This window comes from Hetaerina americana, unplaced genomic scaffold, assembly GCF_022747635.1.
Source record: "Hetaerina americana unplaced genomic scaffold, ioHetAmer1.1.p SCAF_4, whole genome shotgun sequence".
In the NCBI taxonomy this organism is placed as follows: Eukaryota; Metazoa; Arthropoda; class Insecta; order Odonata; family Calopterygidae; genus Hetaerina; species Hetaerina americana.
The window spans coordinates 53,011,060-53,028,945 of NW_027286985.1; the positions used below are offsets into that span (position 1 = coordinate 53,011,060).

General features: G+C 37.5%; 1 protein-coding gene across 1 annotated transcript in view; it reads left to right on the forward strand.

The window, feature by feature from the left end:
- The window catches only part of CngA (Cyclic nucleotide-gated ion channel subunit A), a 52,481-nt gene that overhangs the window by 14,848 nt on the left and 19,747 nt on the right, over nucleotides 1-17,886 (forward strand). Inside the window, exon 3 of the mRNA XM_071590270.1 lies at nucleotides 8,145-8,307. Within this exon, the coding sequence (XP_071446371.1) occupies nucleotides 8,145-8,307 (163 nt within the window). The remainder of the gene's footprint in view (nucleotides 1-8,144; nucleotides 8,308-17,886) is intronic.

The following is a 17,886-nucleotide window of genomic DNA, read 5'->3' on the forward strand; positions in this document are numbered from 1 at the left end:
GGACGGAGTAATGAACGAGTTTTGCAATGTGTTTTTTGCAATAGTGAACAGTAAACAAGCAGGCAAGGTTTTCACCTTGGTCTTTTTGTGTTACAAGTACGTAGGGGATAACAGAGAATTGTCATTGATCAGCGCCCATGTTTTTATCCATTTACGCTGGTATCCTAATCTGTCGATTGCGCACCAACGCGCAATCGAACGAATGAACCCCAAACCCCCAACTTCGCGTTAACCGAAGTGTGAGTTACCCACCGTACTAGCCAGGTCGGTGCACTTTTCGGTACAAGCTAAAGAATTGCGTCGAGTGCATCATATTTCAACAGTCTGAGAGAATACAAAACCATTAGCTCCCGTAAGAAGATGGGAAGTGAGGGGAGGAGTCGGGAAGTGGGTGCGGACCTCCCGTCCGGTAAGCAGAGCTCGCTAGGTCACGGCCCCAGGAAAAACGCAGAGGTCAATAACCTAGCAATTTATCATTTTATCAGCTTTCTGGCACGCTCATGAAACTCCACTATCAATACAAAATTGAATCCCTGCATTTAAAACAACGCCCACGCAATTCATTAATTAGTGATAAGCGGCGCAATGCGTTATTAAACGCGCAACATCGTTGATTTTGGTACGTGTGCATCAAATGGGCGTGAGAGGATGTAAGCATATCAGCTTGAATCATCTCAAATAAGACTTTTTTTAAACACGATAAAGGGGGATTATTTCCCTAATCGGGATGGCTTTCCGATACCTACGGGTAAACTGAAAGCGGTAAATGTTATTTAAATGGCATTACTATCTCAATTAAAAATGGTGCCGTGGGTGTGACGCAATATATGCATAATAAAGAATTAAACATTTTGATTTCCACGCATAAAATGAATTTGTCTACACAACGCTTCATCTATATTATATTAAAATATAAAATTCTAAAAAATACCAAAAACTCACAATTACCTAGGGAAGAAATTTTAATAACTTAATGCAATTGGTACATGGATTTAGGCAAATGTTTCCATTTACAACTAATCAAGTGTATCAACGCGGCAAACATCAGTCGGTAGAAATGGACAATATTCCTAACAAAAAAGTGAAAATTATAATAATTTCGTAGCAGAAAGGTATTTCTACTTCATATAAAATTCATCGTTAGTTTAATCCTGAGACCCTTGGGAACAGATCATCAGTCTCCACTTACAGTGCCAGCGGTTTGATCAAAATAGGTTGCTTTTGTTGAAAAGCACATCACTCCGCACAGTCATTGAACACAAGAGATTTTCTTTTTCTTTCCTGAATTTTCTTTGACTTCGTCACTCACAATTCGACCTGCCGAGATCAAAATCTTACCTCCCCGAAAATTTGAGCTTCTAGTAAAAATCTTTCCGATTCCTTCCACTTAGGTGTTCGAATCTCGATTATGAACCCTGCTGAGTCTCCCTAAATTCAATAGTGGTTTTAAAATTACTATTAGCTACCCAGAGAACATGTTAAATCATTTAAAATCGATACCCCGAACATCCATGCGGACAAAAATGCGGCAACTTTTCTAGCAAAATCGAATTTTTAGCGGGGATACAGTTCGATCCCCAAAAAACGAATCCAAAAAGGACGAAATCAAAGGCCATTCATGAGAAATTTATGTCGGGTCGGGTCACCGCACGAAGCAATTTTTTTTAATCGCCAAGGCCTCTTATTTATCTCTTGTATTCTCTTTGGTGAGTACTAGAATCCTGGGATAGAGGGCAAGGGTTCAATTCTGGGTGACCTCAGCTCAGCAAAACAGTGTGGTTTTTTTCAGTTACCGGATCTTCCTGGGAATCGACGGGTTTTACAGCAAAATGTAACCCTTTTTCCACTACCCTGATGTGATTTCACACGCCCTTGGGCTTGAAATATACCCTCACCGGTCAAACCAACCTTTGGATCAATTACTGAGGTGGTCTAATATTTTAATTTTCCCATTAATACTATAATATCTCAAGTTTCCTCTTGAGTTCTTTAGGAAATATGTATTTTTTCTAATAATTTCATAATTTTCTTGCACAGTTACAGTTTTAAAAATTAAAAAACGGATGGCCCGTTCGATGATTCGTGGTTAAAGTCACGAATATCTCCCGTCTGCTACAAGATTTGATTGCTACGGAAAACCACTCAATTTACCATTAATCGACCAGTAAATAACGGCGCTTTCAGCAAAAATAAAAATAAATAATTATTTAAGTATACCTTTCACCGCTTATGAATGAATATTAACAAAATCATAACTTCCCTGAGCTTACAATGCAACAACTTCAGAGAGTAAAACAGCTTTAGCTAAGGCTAACGGACGGACAACAAGGGATCCGGGTTCAAATCCCGGTCAAGGTGATAGATTTTTACCCCTTGAAACTGTTGCATTGTAATGAACATTTGTAGCTCCGTTAAGAGTTACTGTTAAGGCATCTCCCGCTGTTTCTTAGAATTTCCCTTGAAATGTCGAGCAACCTTAATTGGAATGTTATTGCAATAAGGATACCTATTATAAATGCTAATTCATGCTTCAATATACACATGCGCACAAAGGATTTACTGTGACTGTGTAAATTTCTCGCATTATATAATTAAATTAATATCGTGGGTGTGTTCCCCGAGCTCACACGCTGCTTTATGCTGACGACTGAAAGGTATTTAAACATATGCATGGTACTGCACTCTGCTACAACCTTTAGGATACTCAAAATAGGATCTCAGGACTGTGAAACCTCTGGAAAATTAATTTCCACCCAAGTAAGTCTAGTTCTATCTCTATTTCCCTTAAAAATCCCATCTTAACTTCATCTTCCCCATTTATGCCGTGCCATTGAACCATGTGTTCTCCGTCAAGGATCTTGGCACATTAGCAGTTAGTAAACTTAACTTCTCCCACTATATCCAGGCAGTTAAAAATAAATCCATGTCTATCCTAGAATTCCTACACAGCTACATGGAAATAACATATCCCCGCAAACTAAAATCGTACTTTTCAACTGTTGCTCCCCCAATTATTTCGTGATACTCTCCCATTTGATCGATGTAAGCTTCATCTGATATCCGAATACTTTATAGTGTAACTGATTATTTTGGTAAAATAATAAAACAGAGTCCCCCTTTTTGCAATATATCCACTAATGCCAATCTACCATCACTCTACATATTTTATCTTCCCAATCACAGGTTTAAAACATTTAAAGAGTAATTATAATACTATTACCTCCGTCATCGATAGCCCTGAACTACTTCCACTGATATATCATTGCGAGTACTACTTCCACCTATTCGTAAACACTCCCTACCCTATGCGTCTATTGCTAGATTATCACTTACGAAGCGCTCACTTTTCTTCCTTCTCTCTATTCTACTAAATTCAATTCCTGACAGCCTTGACCTTTCTTTATCCTTGAAAACCTTTACCACCCAAGCCTCATATCATCTCTCCGATAAGTACCTTAATTAAAACCCTCTTTTTCAACATTTGTTAATATTTTTAGCACTTATTTTTGTCCATTTTCGTATTTATGTCTCTTAGTATATCTTTTATTGTATGTCTCACTACTAACTGGCAATATTCCTATGCGTGAAAATTTTTTAGAAATAAATAACCGTGCGGGTGCCAATCCTTCTGGCCGTTCAGATGGCGGAGGATAGTGAATAGGGTTCTCCTATAACAGGTGTTTCAAAACGTGCTCTTAAGCAATACAAAGAAATATCTTTTCAGGGCGGACGTGCGTATCGTTTATTAACTTCCCCAGTCACAAATTAATTGCCCAAATTAGTCCGAATCCCTTTCACAACCATTATCACATGTTTCCATAGAAATGAGAGAAAGAAAAACTTTCAAAATAATCATAAAACATAGTCATTTGTGAAGAAGTGAGACTTTCTTCAATAAATCCATTTTAACCAACGGTAATTCAATGGCAACTTGCAACAAAAATCACTTCCTTCTAGACCATCAAAGAATCTTGAACTCGAAAATCCCAACTCGGTAGTTAAGGATCAAATTTACAGGAAGGTGTGTGGGAGGTCTTTCCCTTTGTGGTTGTAACTGTATGTTGGTCTAATGTTTGGCAGATGTGCAGAGTTGCGTAGAGAGTCAGGGTTGTGCAGAGAGTCACATGGATACCGTTGAGTAACCACATGGAACGTTCAGCTGTTTGGTGACATACTGTCTACTGCGGGTATCAAAATGATGTGCCACTGTACTTTGACAATGTGTGATGTGCATGCTAATATAATGTAATACGTATGCATCGTTTTAAGTAATTGATTGCCATAGCCATTTTTCAAAATATGCTACGAATATTAAAAAGAAAACCTCAAAATGTAATAATTAAATCAACACACTCTACAATCAGTGGTTTTCTCAACGTTATGGTATTTGCAACTAATCCTAGGGGAATCTATATCAATTGACTTCGACCAAAAGTCGCAAGGACCAATAAGAATACATATAAATACAAGATTACATACAAAAAATGCATCGTATTCCCTCCCCCTTTTATCACGACTTATTACTTTCCCGCTGGGACTGCCAAGCTTCCATGCCGAAACTTATCACGAAAACTCTCCACGACCCCTCCTTTGCACGATCTTTCCCCTTCTTTTTCCTTCGGATACAGCGGGGAACATGGTCAAGAGACAGGAATCCGATTATGTAATAGGTTTTAACATACTTACGTAATGCCCCTCTTTCAGCCAAATTTGATATTTTCGTCGTCATTTTCCTTCCCCTCTTACTGCATGACCTCCACAAAAGGCGGCGATATAAATATTCATGTCAGTAGAAATAAATTAGCAATAATTATTTTACTTCGTTGGTTCAGCGAACATTGCTTCCGGACTACACTGTATCATACCATGACAATTCAAATTCGCATACGGTACGTCCCAACTACAGAAAAACTGCTTAAAACGGAAAACTGTCAAATTCAGAAATGAAAATATAATTTTTGTGTTGGCCGCTTTATCCTCATAAAAACCCCAGTGAAAGCCGGAGCCCATGAAACGCGAGAGGAAAGCACCCAGCGTAGTTTTCTATTGAATCTGTGAATAAGCTGCATTTGAATCCGATGAAGGCAGAATCAAAATTTAGCACAAATTTTTTCGACTATCCAGTTTAAAGCTAAGTGCTGGTTAAGGTTTTTACACCAACTACATTGGAACTCCTTTTCCTTTTATAAATAATTTATTTCGCTGAATTTTACATTCTTAGTAGTAAATAATTCAAATAAATGTAGCAATATCTTTTAATGTGTGTCATTTTGCCAAGAACGTCCAAGTCTATTGTTTATGCATATGATCAAAAATGAAACACCTTGCCATCCTGGAAAAATCGCGTGGCCACTCAGTGATTCCTTTGGTAGGTATTACTGAAAATGCTCTTGCTCAAATCAAAATCAATATCTATTTTACACGTTCTCAGCCGCCTCCCGAAAGCGAGGTTGGGGTAACACCTTTTCCCCAGGGTCATATGAGCCCATATATCTTAACAGGTGGGTCATTTGCAACGCAAACACATTAGGAGATTAGGAGAAATACGAGCTTTGAGGGTCATGTAAAAGACTTTTGCCAAAAGAACCATTACATGACACATTCTTGGCCCGAAATGGGCTCGAGACCCGCAGTTTTCCCATTCTCCCAAGCGTAATGATGAAGTACTTGGATGGAGGCTATGGTAGGAAGAGCGAGGTTTTGATGATTAAATACAAAAGACAAAAAATTATTTCTTAAAATATCTGGTTGGTACTTGAAATCGATGATCGTAAGATCAATGGTCAAGGGACACTGCATTTGATTTTGCGATTAAGCTCTGAGATTCGCAGACATCCCTTATCATTACCAGGGTAAAGAAAACACTTTGGCTCTCCTCCAAACGTCCTTACCTCACAAACATGACGGATAAACAGACTCAAAAGTGAGCTAAAGGTATTCCGAAGTTTTCAAAAAGCAAAATAGATGTACAGGCTCACAGCTCCCGTCAGAGATCATCATTCCCCGCTACTCTTCCCGGATCACCGAGCGTACAAAACTAAATAACCTGAACAGTGCAACAGTTTCAGAGTGTAAAAATCATTCGCCTTGACTGGGATTCGAACCCAGATCCCTCAATATCCGGTCGAGTGCTTTAGCCACTTAAGCTACCGAGGCGTCCTCTTAAACTCTGAAATTTTGGGGCTTTTAAAGGAACTAGATGTTGTCACGAAATACCGTACATACAATGTCACAGGCATTCGTAGTCGTGCGCAAGGCGCCACAGTCCACGAGGTTAAAGCCAACTTTAAACACTTATGGTGTTTTCACTTTGACAAATATTGAGGGATCTGGGTTCGAATCCCAGTCAAGGCGAATGATTTTTACACTCTGAAACTGTTGCATTGAAATGCACATTAGCGGATGACTCCGTTAAAAGTTACTGTTGCGGCATCTCCCGCAGTTTCTTTGGAACCTGAACAGCTCAACTAAAAATAGCAATTGTTTCTTTCTGGAACTTTTTAAGGATCGAAGCGGCGACTCTCGAGTGAAGAGAAACCGTGGCGGTAACTCCCAGGGGCGCTGCGGTTGCGGACGATTTGGGAACCTCTTCGGCGACTGTTGGAGCGACCTCAGGTCCAGAAAATTTTCCCTAGCTCCACCGCAGGAATTCCACATAGACAACAGCCACCCCCTGCACTACAGGGTAAGATTTCTGATTTAACAGAGGCACTTTTAAAAGTAAGTAACCCTTTATGCTAATATTGTGGGTGTAGTGGGTGGATAACACAAGGGAATATGTTTTTTGAGAAGGTCAATATTAAAAACTTGAACCACCCGGGTATTCCTTTTTTCTCAATTCTCTTCCCGTTATAGGACTTCACCCGTTTGGATAATTTACGTAGCCATTTTTCTTGTTCCTCTTCAATAAATTAGAACACCATCCTCTATAAATTCAAACACATTTTGCTAATTCCTCTAGACACTTCCAGTCTAGCAAAAAATGTGTGATTATCTTAGTATCACATATTTTTGGGAAACCGTGGGGAAAGGAAATGTCCCTCTACCCTGAATGTGCGTAAATCACACACTGTATGGTTGAGGATCAGATAATATCTCTACCCTCTCCCATCAAACCGACCTTGGGGTCTAAGAGGGTTCCATTTCTATTCTCAAACTTCGATAATGCAGACTGATATGGCCAGAAATCATTCAGCAAATAAATGTATCCACGGTTTTATCTAATATTGTGAAAAAAACATCATTTATAACCCTTCTGAAAATTGTCAGTTCAATGATAAGTTCCAAATAAATTTAAATAGCTCATTCTTTTTCCCTCTTTCAATTCGGCTCTAGGAAAAGGAATCTAGTAGGTTACGTTTTAGGCATCATAGAGTCTAAACTCGAAAATATATTTGAATAATTCCCTGCAACGGAATTTTCTGCTAAAGATTTGCGTTTAAATTCTCGCAGCCACTATCAAAGGTATTCTCTCTTCAACCTCTGGTTAAGGCACTTTCGATATATTCCCATTGCTGTCTTCATTTCTTCTGCTTTATACCTGCAGGCTGCCGTATTTTTGAATCCATAATATTGTAAGTTTTACTCTTTTCACTCAGGGAACAAACCGGATTCACGAGATATGTTTTATATTGCGAGCTAATTTAGGGAAGAGATAATATTCAGCGCGGGAGAGTTACCCAATCCGATTCATCCTCGTATGTTACATTTAATTTCTAATTGAATATTTATTCTTAATAACTATATGCAGAACCATCTTGTGCTTATAAATCCATTTCATACCCTCATATGTGATATGCTTGTCATCACTTAAATTGTTCATTTAAACATTACTCTTAAGAATCAAATAAATCTTTAATTTATTGACTAAATGGATCAGCAAGTTTTTATACATACCATATGCCTTGAGAAGAGCGTAAAGCTTCAAATTTCTCTTAAAACCTGTCTGCCAGTGAAGTTTCCAGGTGCATATGGTACTTACATATTTGTCATTGAAGACACTTTTCACAGAAAAAATAATGCATGAATAAATGGTATTTTAATATCGGCCACTATCACAGTCTTTACTCGGATTTAATTTTTGAGAATAATTAGAAAAAATCATGACTTTATTATTGATACGCCTTTCTTTTTCCGCATTCAAGTGGCTGACGTTAGTTACGATAGCAGCCTTGTACAATGTTGTCTTCATTGTTGGACGTGCCTTCTTTTGGGAACTTGACGAAAAGTGGCCCATACTATGGACATTACTCGACGCCTTCTCCGATTTCATATATCTCACGGACATGCTCGTGCACGCACATGAAGGTGAGTGTAAACTAATTGATGACATTAAAACTTTCAGATCAATCCTCGACCTTGTCACTCCATAACTCCTAAACTCATGTATTCACTCGATTCTATTAATTAATATCAATCAAGAATACGTTTCATAAGATATTCCACACTTTTCTTTCCTCAGTACAATATCTCAATTATGAAACAAACATAATACCTAATCCTAGTCAATTTAAATGTATGTTTCACTGAAAATTCCAGTGAAATAATAATTCCCAAGCCAGATACGCAAACGTTCATAAAGGTTTTGTACTCTGATTTTAACTTCCATATCAACTTTTACGGTCTTATAAATTTTAATGCCGAAATTCATTTCTCTCCTATGTAAATCATATTTTTTTACTATTTTACCATCAAGAGCTTAAGTTTTATGTTGAATCTTTTTCAATTTATTATATTTAACCTTCGTGCGCAGAAAAATAAGGCAATTCAGTTTACGAAAAATGGAACTTTTCTGCATTACGTGGAGCATAAAACGTTTTCCAAGTTGACATCGCATTACCTTCATTTCAAGTCTTAATGAAATTTCGAACAACGAGAGTTTTCAGAATTCTCGTGAAAATAATTCGCTTTTATATTACCCTTCGGTCTAAAATGAATGATCAAATTCTAATCAAATGCATTGGTAATGCATACGCAAAAGTGCATAAGGAGGTATGAATAAAATTCAGATTTAAATATGGTAATAAGTTCAAAAAAATGGCCTGGTAATAGCGTTTATAGCTAAGTACAACTGTACAAAGTTTAATTTGATTGAATATTTTTTATATCACTGAGGCTAAGCACGGAATTCATCCGCATTATGCTTCAATGTCATAAACGAATGAACTATATTTAATTATTCTGTCTTACAAATTTGTGAAAATCCTCTATACTTTGGTTCCTATAATCCTTATATTTTTCAGCGAAAGTTACATAAAATGTAGTTAAAACTAAGTGTAATGAATATCGTACTGTAAAAGCACAAATTAATCATTTATAAGAACACAAAGAAATTTAATGAATACAGCCGAGTCATCTAAATCTTCAAATATATAAATCCTCTTTTCCTAATGCCATTTTCACGAATACCTTCATTACGAGTACCTATAATAATGGCTTAACTGATTACGGGATTTTTGATGTCGATGGTGCATAACCAATGTTCACGAAATTTGCGGAGTTCGTTGTTGGGTTAGGCGCTCTCAACTATTTCTTCAAATCGTGTAACTTCAACAAAGCCTAAAAAATTAATTGGCCATATGCAATGAATGACTATGGCAACGTGAAAAAGTACCGCAATGTGCATGCCTCAAAAGTTAGGTAAATATTTTAAAATTCGAAATTACTACTTTAACTATTAAGATAAAGTAATCTTAATGTGATCGTTGATAGTTTCATGAGTAATATAAATTTTTGACGCCTATTTATTTTAATTACTTAAACTTCAAGTGTAAATATAAATAGAAGTAACACTACGTAAATTAAAAAATGAAAAGTTTACGTGGTCTCATCAATGAGGGTTTCAACCATTTATACCGAATTCAATTGAAATATTTGATCAGTTTTATAACTATCCTCGAAACTGAATGTGTGCACAAATTTGCATTTATCATAATTATACACTGATGCGTGTAAAAATAATTATTCATACTTTATTTTAACCACCATAGAACTGTAAAATGGATATTTTTCTCCCGGCAGTGTAGAAAATATGCTGTTTTTAGCAACTTTATCGTTTTTCCCGGGGAAAACTTGAAAGGAAATCATACACATAATTATATATTAAGAATGTTCACTTAAATTTCCGAAGATTATTTTGTTGCACTTTGGGTATACCCTTTCTACGATCCCTACCTGGCCTGTGATGATTAATTGTCCGATTCCCAGCGTTATCTATGCTTACTTCCACAATAATGAACAGTTGGATGAACAAAGGCCTTGCACTTCGCAGCACTATTGGTTTAGGTTAAAACAATGGAGCCCTGTGCAAACTACTAGTCCTGAACTCATATATGGGCACTAGACGGCAGTAAGGCATCAAACGACTAATGAAGAAAATGTATTCACTCCACAGATACGCGAAGGAAAACAGCTATATTAAATTGCTACATTTTTTCACATACGCTTAATCTACTAGTTGAAATCTTACAGCCTTTTGGCAGTCAATGAAACTTTGTGTGCCAAGCACTTTGGATGGGATTATGGCATTCGAAAAACAAAACTTCAGAGCTAGGTGGCTTAGAAATGTCTACTCCCTCGGGAACTCTTTGTTGGTAAGAACTCCGTAATGAGTTAGAGAAACTGGGATTAAGTCTCAACAAACACCTTACTCTTCTTGTCTCGTCTGTCAAGCACCTTTACAAACATCCTACATAACGGATAGGAGTCTTCAGCTGGGCACAATCAGTCAATATCTTCTACAAGATCTTAATATTCTCTCAGGTGTAGTACTAAGGTTATTCCCACTAAACAATTTCATAACTTTTAAAATTCATCAACAAGCTGGTAACAGAATAACAATTATGACTTTCGATTGGAAGGCTGTTAATTGCATGGAAAATCAATGAATTTTCGTCGATGGAATTCTCTTAGATGAAAATTAAATTGAAAAATATTTTTAATATTGAAATCATTTTTCATTAGGAGATGGTGACACTATATCTGAGAACGTAGCAGATTGGTAAAAGAATAATTAATAATAATTTAAATGTCTCAACATTTGTTAGGGCCAAAATTACTTCATATCCCCTAAACATAAGGATTTAAATGATATTCAGTAATTATTAACAATTAATTTAATAAGCGCAATGCGATGAAATTTTAGTTACAATAAAGTAAAACAGCATACTAGGATTGTGCTAAGCGAAGAAAAAGGAAGAAATAGAAGACAGTTTCTGCATTTCTACTCGTAGCAACTTTTTTAAGATAACAGTATATGATTTAGTGTAATTCCAAAAGGATCCATGACAATGTGCATTCTTTATGCATTCACAAATTATCTGAATTTGGAAACTTGACATAATTTTTACGTGATATTTGATTCCTTCTTCACAGTTCCTTGGTCTAAATAAAGCCTTCAAACCAAGTAACAAGAAGCATCTTCGGTCATGTTATTCTTTTTTACCATTTCCGCGAATTTAGCACGCAACATGAAAAGCAGTAGTTACCACACCTCAATACTTATTAACGAGAAAGGAGGGATGGCGACATAGCTGCGGATTCAGCGTCAATATACCTTTGCCAAGTTATTCATGCATTCACAGAGTTTATTAGATCCTAAGGATAGCATCATAACCAAATGCAAACTTGCGGAATTCCAAATCGTTTCATTCTGTGTGCAAACATCTCAAAAAGAGAACTAATTATTCGACATTACACGATCTCCCGCATCATTACTGAATATTTTGCTGAGATCAATGTAGTCTGCTCCTTTTCTTGCATGTGGGGATATAACGATGAATACCTTCTTGTCACCTCTCTATTCACGTCGCTATTTCATCCAGTGTAACTAACAATACATTTTCTCATGACACACAAGATACCGCTACTTCTTCGTAACTGCAATTTCCAACCGGACATTATCGTCCTTCCGTGCCCGTCTGGCAAATTAATATAATATCTGTAGCTAATTAGTAAAACAATCCCTAAAAATATGTGATGATTTACCAATTAAAAATCTTAAGTTAAGCTTAATAATTACACAATTTCGTAAAAAATCGAGAGAGATGGCTACTATTCTTCAACTATGCGAGTCCTGCACTTATATATGTAACTCATTTAGATTTGAAAATTCTTGCTTGATTGATTATGCTTCGAAAATACAATAACAATGAATTTTATTCAGACGAAGGTGCAAGACCGCGGTGTGTAGACAATATTATGTGACAACGGTTTTGTGGCTTTCCAGCTGGCCTCATTAGGTCGACTGTCCCATCCTCCAACATAGCAATCGGCAAGGTGAAGCCCGATAGTACTCAGCCCTATTTAAGACGCTTTACAGGGAAATATTTCAACCATACTTCCGTAATTTGCTCAGGTTACACTAAAATATAGCGTACAATGAAATTATGACACTAAAAAATGAAACTAGGGAGCTATATACATCATCAATTCTATGTCAGATGCAGCTCCACGGCGCGTTTTTCGGGATTGTCTAGTGTATGATAAGCATACGCAATGCTCAATATGTGTGTGTTTACATATGTATGTATGGGTGTGTATGAATTTGGACGGCACAATAGAACACAAATAAAATAGTAACACTTAAAAGGACACAGTAAATTGTTTCAGCTTTCGGCCTTCTCCGAGGCCTCCTTCAAGTAAGAATTTATGTTATATGTTATACATATATATATATATATATATATATATATATATATATATATATATATCTTCGAAATGGAACGCTCTTCGGCGACGCATAAATAAATAAATATAAATATATATATATATATATATATATATATATATATAACATATTTTGCAGTAAATTTAGCATGAATTTCGACTTCAACATGGCGCGTAATCATCAATATACAAACTTCAACTTACGCAGCACGAACCTCACCCGCATGTTCTATACTTTCTTCATTTATCAAATTCAACACACCTCTACCCTTTCAATAACTCATTTATCTCTTTCTCGTTAGAAGTGTGGCGATTAACTCCCGGCCCTTGATTGTGGGGATGAATATCAATGAACAATCAAATAATATGAATATTTGGTCGGGTAAATAGATTATTTGAATGCGACCGCGGAGTTTATAGAGAGATCCCTTTATCGATCTAAAATATTGAAACTCTGAGGCGTGACGTGGAATCCAAACGAGGTGTATTCTTGGAGTTTCATATGATGATATATGCAAATACAGAGCTTTTTCGGAAATAAGTTGAAGTCCACAAGAAAAAGGCGATATTCAACTGATCATCTTTTTTTCATCTGAAACGTAGGTTTATTACAGCATTCTTAATTCTTAACCCCTGAATTTCTCTCTTGTGTAAACACCCAATGTCAGTATTAATGAGATATTTCTGTAGTTCTAACTCCAAAGTTATAAAATAACACGGTTTTAGAAACCCGTCCTTAGGCTGCTGACGTTTAAATCATGAGAATCCGAGCACCACACCTGCTACGAAGAAATTTGGGTCACTATGAATGGGGCGAGAGAGTATATTATGGCCGATAAAAGTATTTTGAGGTAAAAGATAGGAATTATTTCACTAATGTTAGAGTAAACGGGTCCTGACATACAAAAAGAACCATTACTTGTTTTCAAAGTTTACCCAAGTTTGAAATTTATTTCCAAATACTTTGAAAATTGCATCCATACAAAAATATCCAACACTTTTAAAGGACGACTGTCAACAGAAATTTCCCAAATTAAAAACTTTGGACGGAATTTTCCATGCATCCTGACGGCCGATCATCATGAAGCTTGAATAAACCCCATGAAACGGGAGCACGTTAAACGCACATCTACATACATACGAGGAGGGGCGTGCACTCTGATGTGTCAATTCGGAATTAGCGTGCCTGGAATAGTAAAAAAAAATAACAGCGGCGCCATCGCACGCGGTGACGATAATATGGGGGTCACGTATGAACCCCTCATGAAACGCACCGCGAAGTCGGATTACGAGATGAAGGCAAGCTTATCAATCACTGGATTTCGAAGAGGTGGAGTTGGGAGTCTCCGCGGAGGGGGAAAGGGAGGAAGGAAAGGAGAAAGGGAGGGAGAGAGAGAGAGAGTGCCCGCGAGTAAAGGATCGAATAGAGGGAGAGGCAACTGAGGAGGTGGTTGGGGGAAATAACGTATGCGCCGTCGTTCAGAATCGCGCTGCAAATATTTACCCTTCTCCCACCTGTGCGCGGGCCTAATTTCCGCCCCATTTCTTACTCCCTCTCCCGCTCGCAAACGTAACCGTGTCAACGGAATCATCCAGGAGGTGTAGGGGGGTGGATAGCGGGGGTGTTCCTCCCCCTCTTTCCCCTGGATTGGTTGGAAATGCGCTTTAATTCCTTCGAGATAATCTCTATATGTAGCTCAGAAGTCACACGGCGCAATCAAGAGCAATTCGAAGCTTAAATACGTTTTAACAATTACATCTAATCCTCGAACCATTCGTCGTGGCACTAAATGCCTCCTAAATTACGAATATAAATTATCTCTAATGGTTTAAAACGCACTCCCGCCGGAGGATTGAGCTCATAAGAATGAGAAGGTAAACCCACCAAGATAATTTATCGTCGTTAATAAGGAACCGCGTGGTAAAAACACTATTGGTTCGAGATTAGACGTAATTGCTAAAACATTTCAAAAATTCGAACAGGTCGTGATTGCGCTAAGTGATTCCTAATTTGGTAAAGGGAAATCACTTCATAAGGTTTAATAAGCTCTTCCAGCTGTAGGAGACATATAGGGGGGAACAAGGAAAACCCTTCGACCCAAATCTATAGTCGTAACTCGGCGCAAATCACGACTACGGTGGCATGTGGTGCTGACATGAACGTTTCGAGATTTAGGTGCCATCGTTCTGCGTTCGGTAGAGCCACATTATGAGTATACCCAGGTTTTGTTTTTCCTATTATTCATACATGGCATGAATAATTACGGTTAAATATGACAGCTGGCTTATGTTCCTGAAAGAAGAAGACGAGGGATAAAAACAAATTGTGGTTCGTGATGGTTGTTCGAAAGGAGAGAGAGGACAACCAATGACTAAGTAGAGGATCTAACGAGCTCTTGAAGCGCTGTTGTGCTCCGAGAGCGCAAGACATTCAGTAGCGCTCTACATAATTGGGAAGATATGGAAAGGAATACACCCTGTTTACGAGGAAAAGGTTAGTTTCCCCTTCCCTCGCTAGTGTACCCATGCGCACGTTAAGGGCGTACGCACTCCGATACCTGATTTTATGAACTCGCGTATACTATATTATGTACGCATGCCTTAACAGCTTTCGTGTAGAGAAAAGAAAGGTAATGTGATCAGTGAAATTTCGAAAACGGTTTACGCTTTTATTACCAAAAATAAAACGGCATTTAAGAGTTGACATAGTACTGCATTTCTCAATTCTATAGGAGTTCTCGTTTTCGCTTTTCCGAGGAGAAGTGAAGGAAAACCATTGATATAATCATATTCTCTTACAGTTTACTTTTATACACATATCTTTTTAAAAATCATTTGCTTCGGTGTGAGTGGATTCAGCGTTCACTCTATTGTGGAGAATGAGTCTGCGGGAATATTGGAGCTTCTGTGGAGACTACATTCAAAAGAGACAAAAAACAATAAAAATCTGCATTTCCGAACAGCGTTTTATTTATATTTCGCGCGAGATAGAATAAATGGTGAACAAGATAACAAATTAAATTCTTTATCATAATGATTTTCCCACAATAATGATTCAAGTCATATTTGGATGAGAAAATAATATGATTATTCAAGAAAATTCGTAACAGCTTTAAAAAAGATTTAACTCAGACCTCTCGCTCTTTTTAAATCTGTTTTGTGACGGCGGCACTGTTATACGTTTATAAAAGGCCGAAATTGTCACTGATGTGTCGATTTTTGCAAATTTTAATTAGTTCCTCCATTTGAAAATGAAAATGTTAAACATATACATGGAGATATATATATATATATATATATATATATATATATATATATATATATATATATATATCATATCATATCATATACATGGAGACACACGGACACAAACATCGTTCGAAAATGGTCAATTTTTTTCAAATAACCTCCAGCCAATTATACGTATTTCCCCTGAATTTGCGAAGTCGATATCATGAAAACATTTCTTTCCCTTGATTACTAATACCCTACGTTTGGAGGTAGCAAAAAAGGCATTGGGTCGATTCCAGGGGTGCTCAGTCGCCCCGACGACCTTGTGGCCTGAAATTTACACGATCGAGACTTCAGCCTCACCTGGGGTTCATTACATATTGCGAAATGATTTACCCAGAAGAATGATCAAGAATTAGACTCCCTACCCTCGAATTTTCTTTTACCTCGTCTTCTCTTGAAATTATTCATCCGAGTCATTCAATGGCAGCTGACTTTCAAGCGCACCAAAACGTCGACCGACATACGCCCTATTATGCCAAGCGACCAATCGACTAAGGATAAATACTATATCCGTATAAAACTCAAAACCTCCGATTTCCTCTCCGCATCCATGACGCACGTGCGAACGGGTGTGGTCGCTCCCACGCAATAACAGGCGATAGGGTGGGGGGGGGGAGTGTGGAAGCTTTTACTCTTCATTCTCAAATAGTCTTGGCGTGTTGTGGGCCACACATTGCTCTGTTTAGAGCTATGAAATCACGCTCGTGATGCTCCTTCTCCATGCGAGTTTTAAACCCATGGCTGATGAAGAATAAAGCTAACGGGATAAGCCGTCGCATGACTCTCATTGAATGCTGAGATGAGGGATTATCCCCCGGGGGAAATAAAATATTTATTTCGTGAATTGATTTCTTTATACAGAATATTATTGACTTCAGTTTTATAATTAACGCTCAATCACTCAGGACCTATTTAAAAAATCATGACCTTATCATTTTTATGATAATATTACTCTTTCTTTTTAAGTCAAATCTTTTTCCCTTTTCTTTCCGTATGCTAAGTTTTTAAGTTTCCTTCACTTGCTGGTGCCCCACAACTTTTGCATAATCCTCGCCCCGTGAATGGAAACAACCCGCGTAACAAATGTGATTAACGGGAGGTATATGTCAACCCTACTGAAGCATGTCCGAATCACAAACTACGAGTCTATGAGGGTGTACGCTTTAACAAGCAATCGATACTAAGTAGATACTTTTGAAATTAGCCGAATTTATATGATTTACTTTAAGGATCAATATATCGGCGGCCTTAATCATTAGTCCGCGTTGCGGGCGTTGCTCGATGTACCTGATAATTATCACCCCGTCTATATATCTTCACAATCGATAATTATTTTTTTATTGAGCGTTGGCTATCGCCCAGCCCTACTAGTGAAACACCAGACACACTATTCCGTTACTACAGAAGACGCCTTAAACATGACCTCAGTATACCGTGCTCAATTAATCATGCCCAGTTTAGCCAAGAGCCAATTTACGAGTATCAGTGTAATTTTATCACAGATTAACACATTTCATCGTCAACTTACAGCCACACAGATTCATTGCATGCCTTGTTATCAAAACAGGAACTGGATTGGTGGTTTTGTGGTCAAAGTTTAATTTCAATAGTGTCAGTGTCATACTAAATGTGTTGCAATGAACACATGTTTAAGTAACGGCTAGTCAATTATTCTATTTCTCTTTCGGAGCGATTTCGTGGCATCAATGTTTTTTCTCAAGAAAAAATCACGATGCATCTAAGCTATAACTGCTTTAAGTTGTGCCATAAATTTCCACACAGTACTTTCAGCACAAGAATTAGATACCGTTATGATATACTTTCCCTCAATATTTCCACTTCATGACAATTACGGACTGCAATCAATTGACGATGCTTCAAACTTCCATGCGATAAGTTTACGCAGGAATTCAATGAACGTGATAC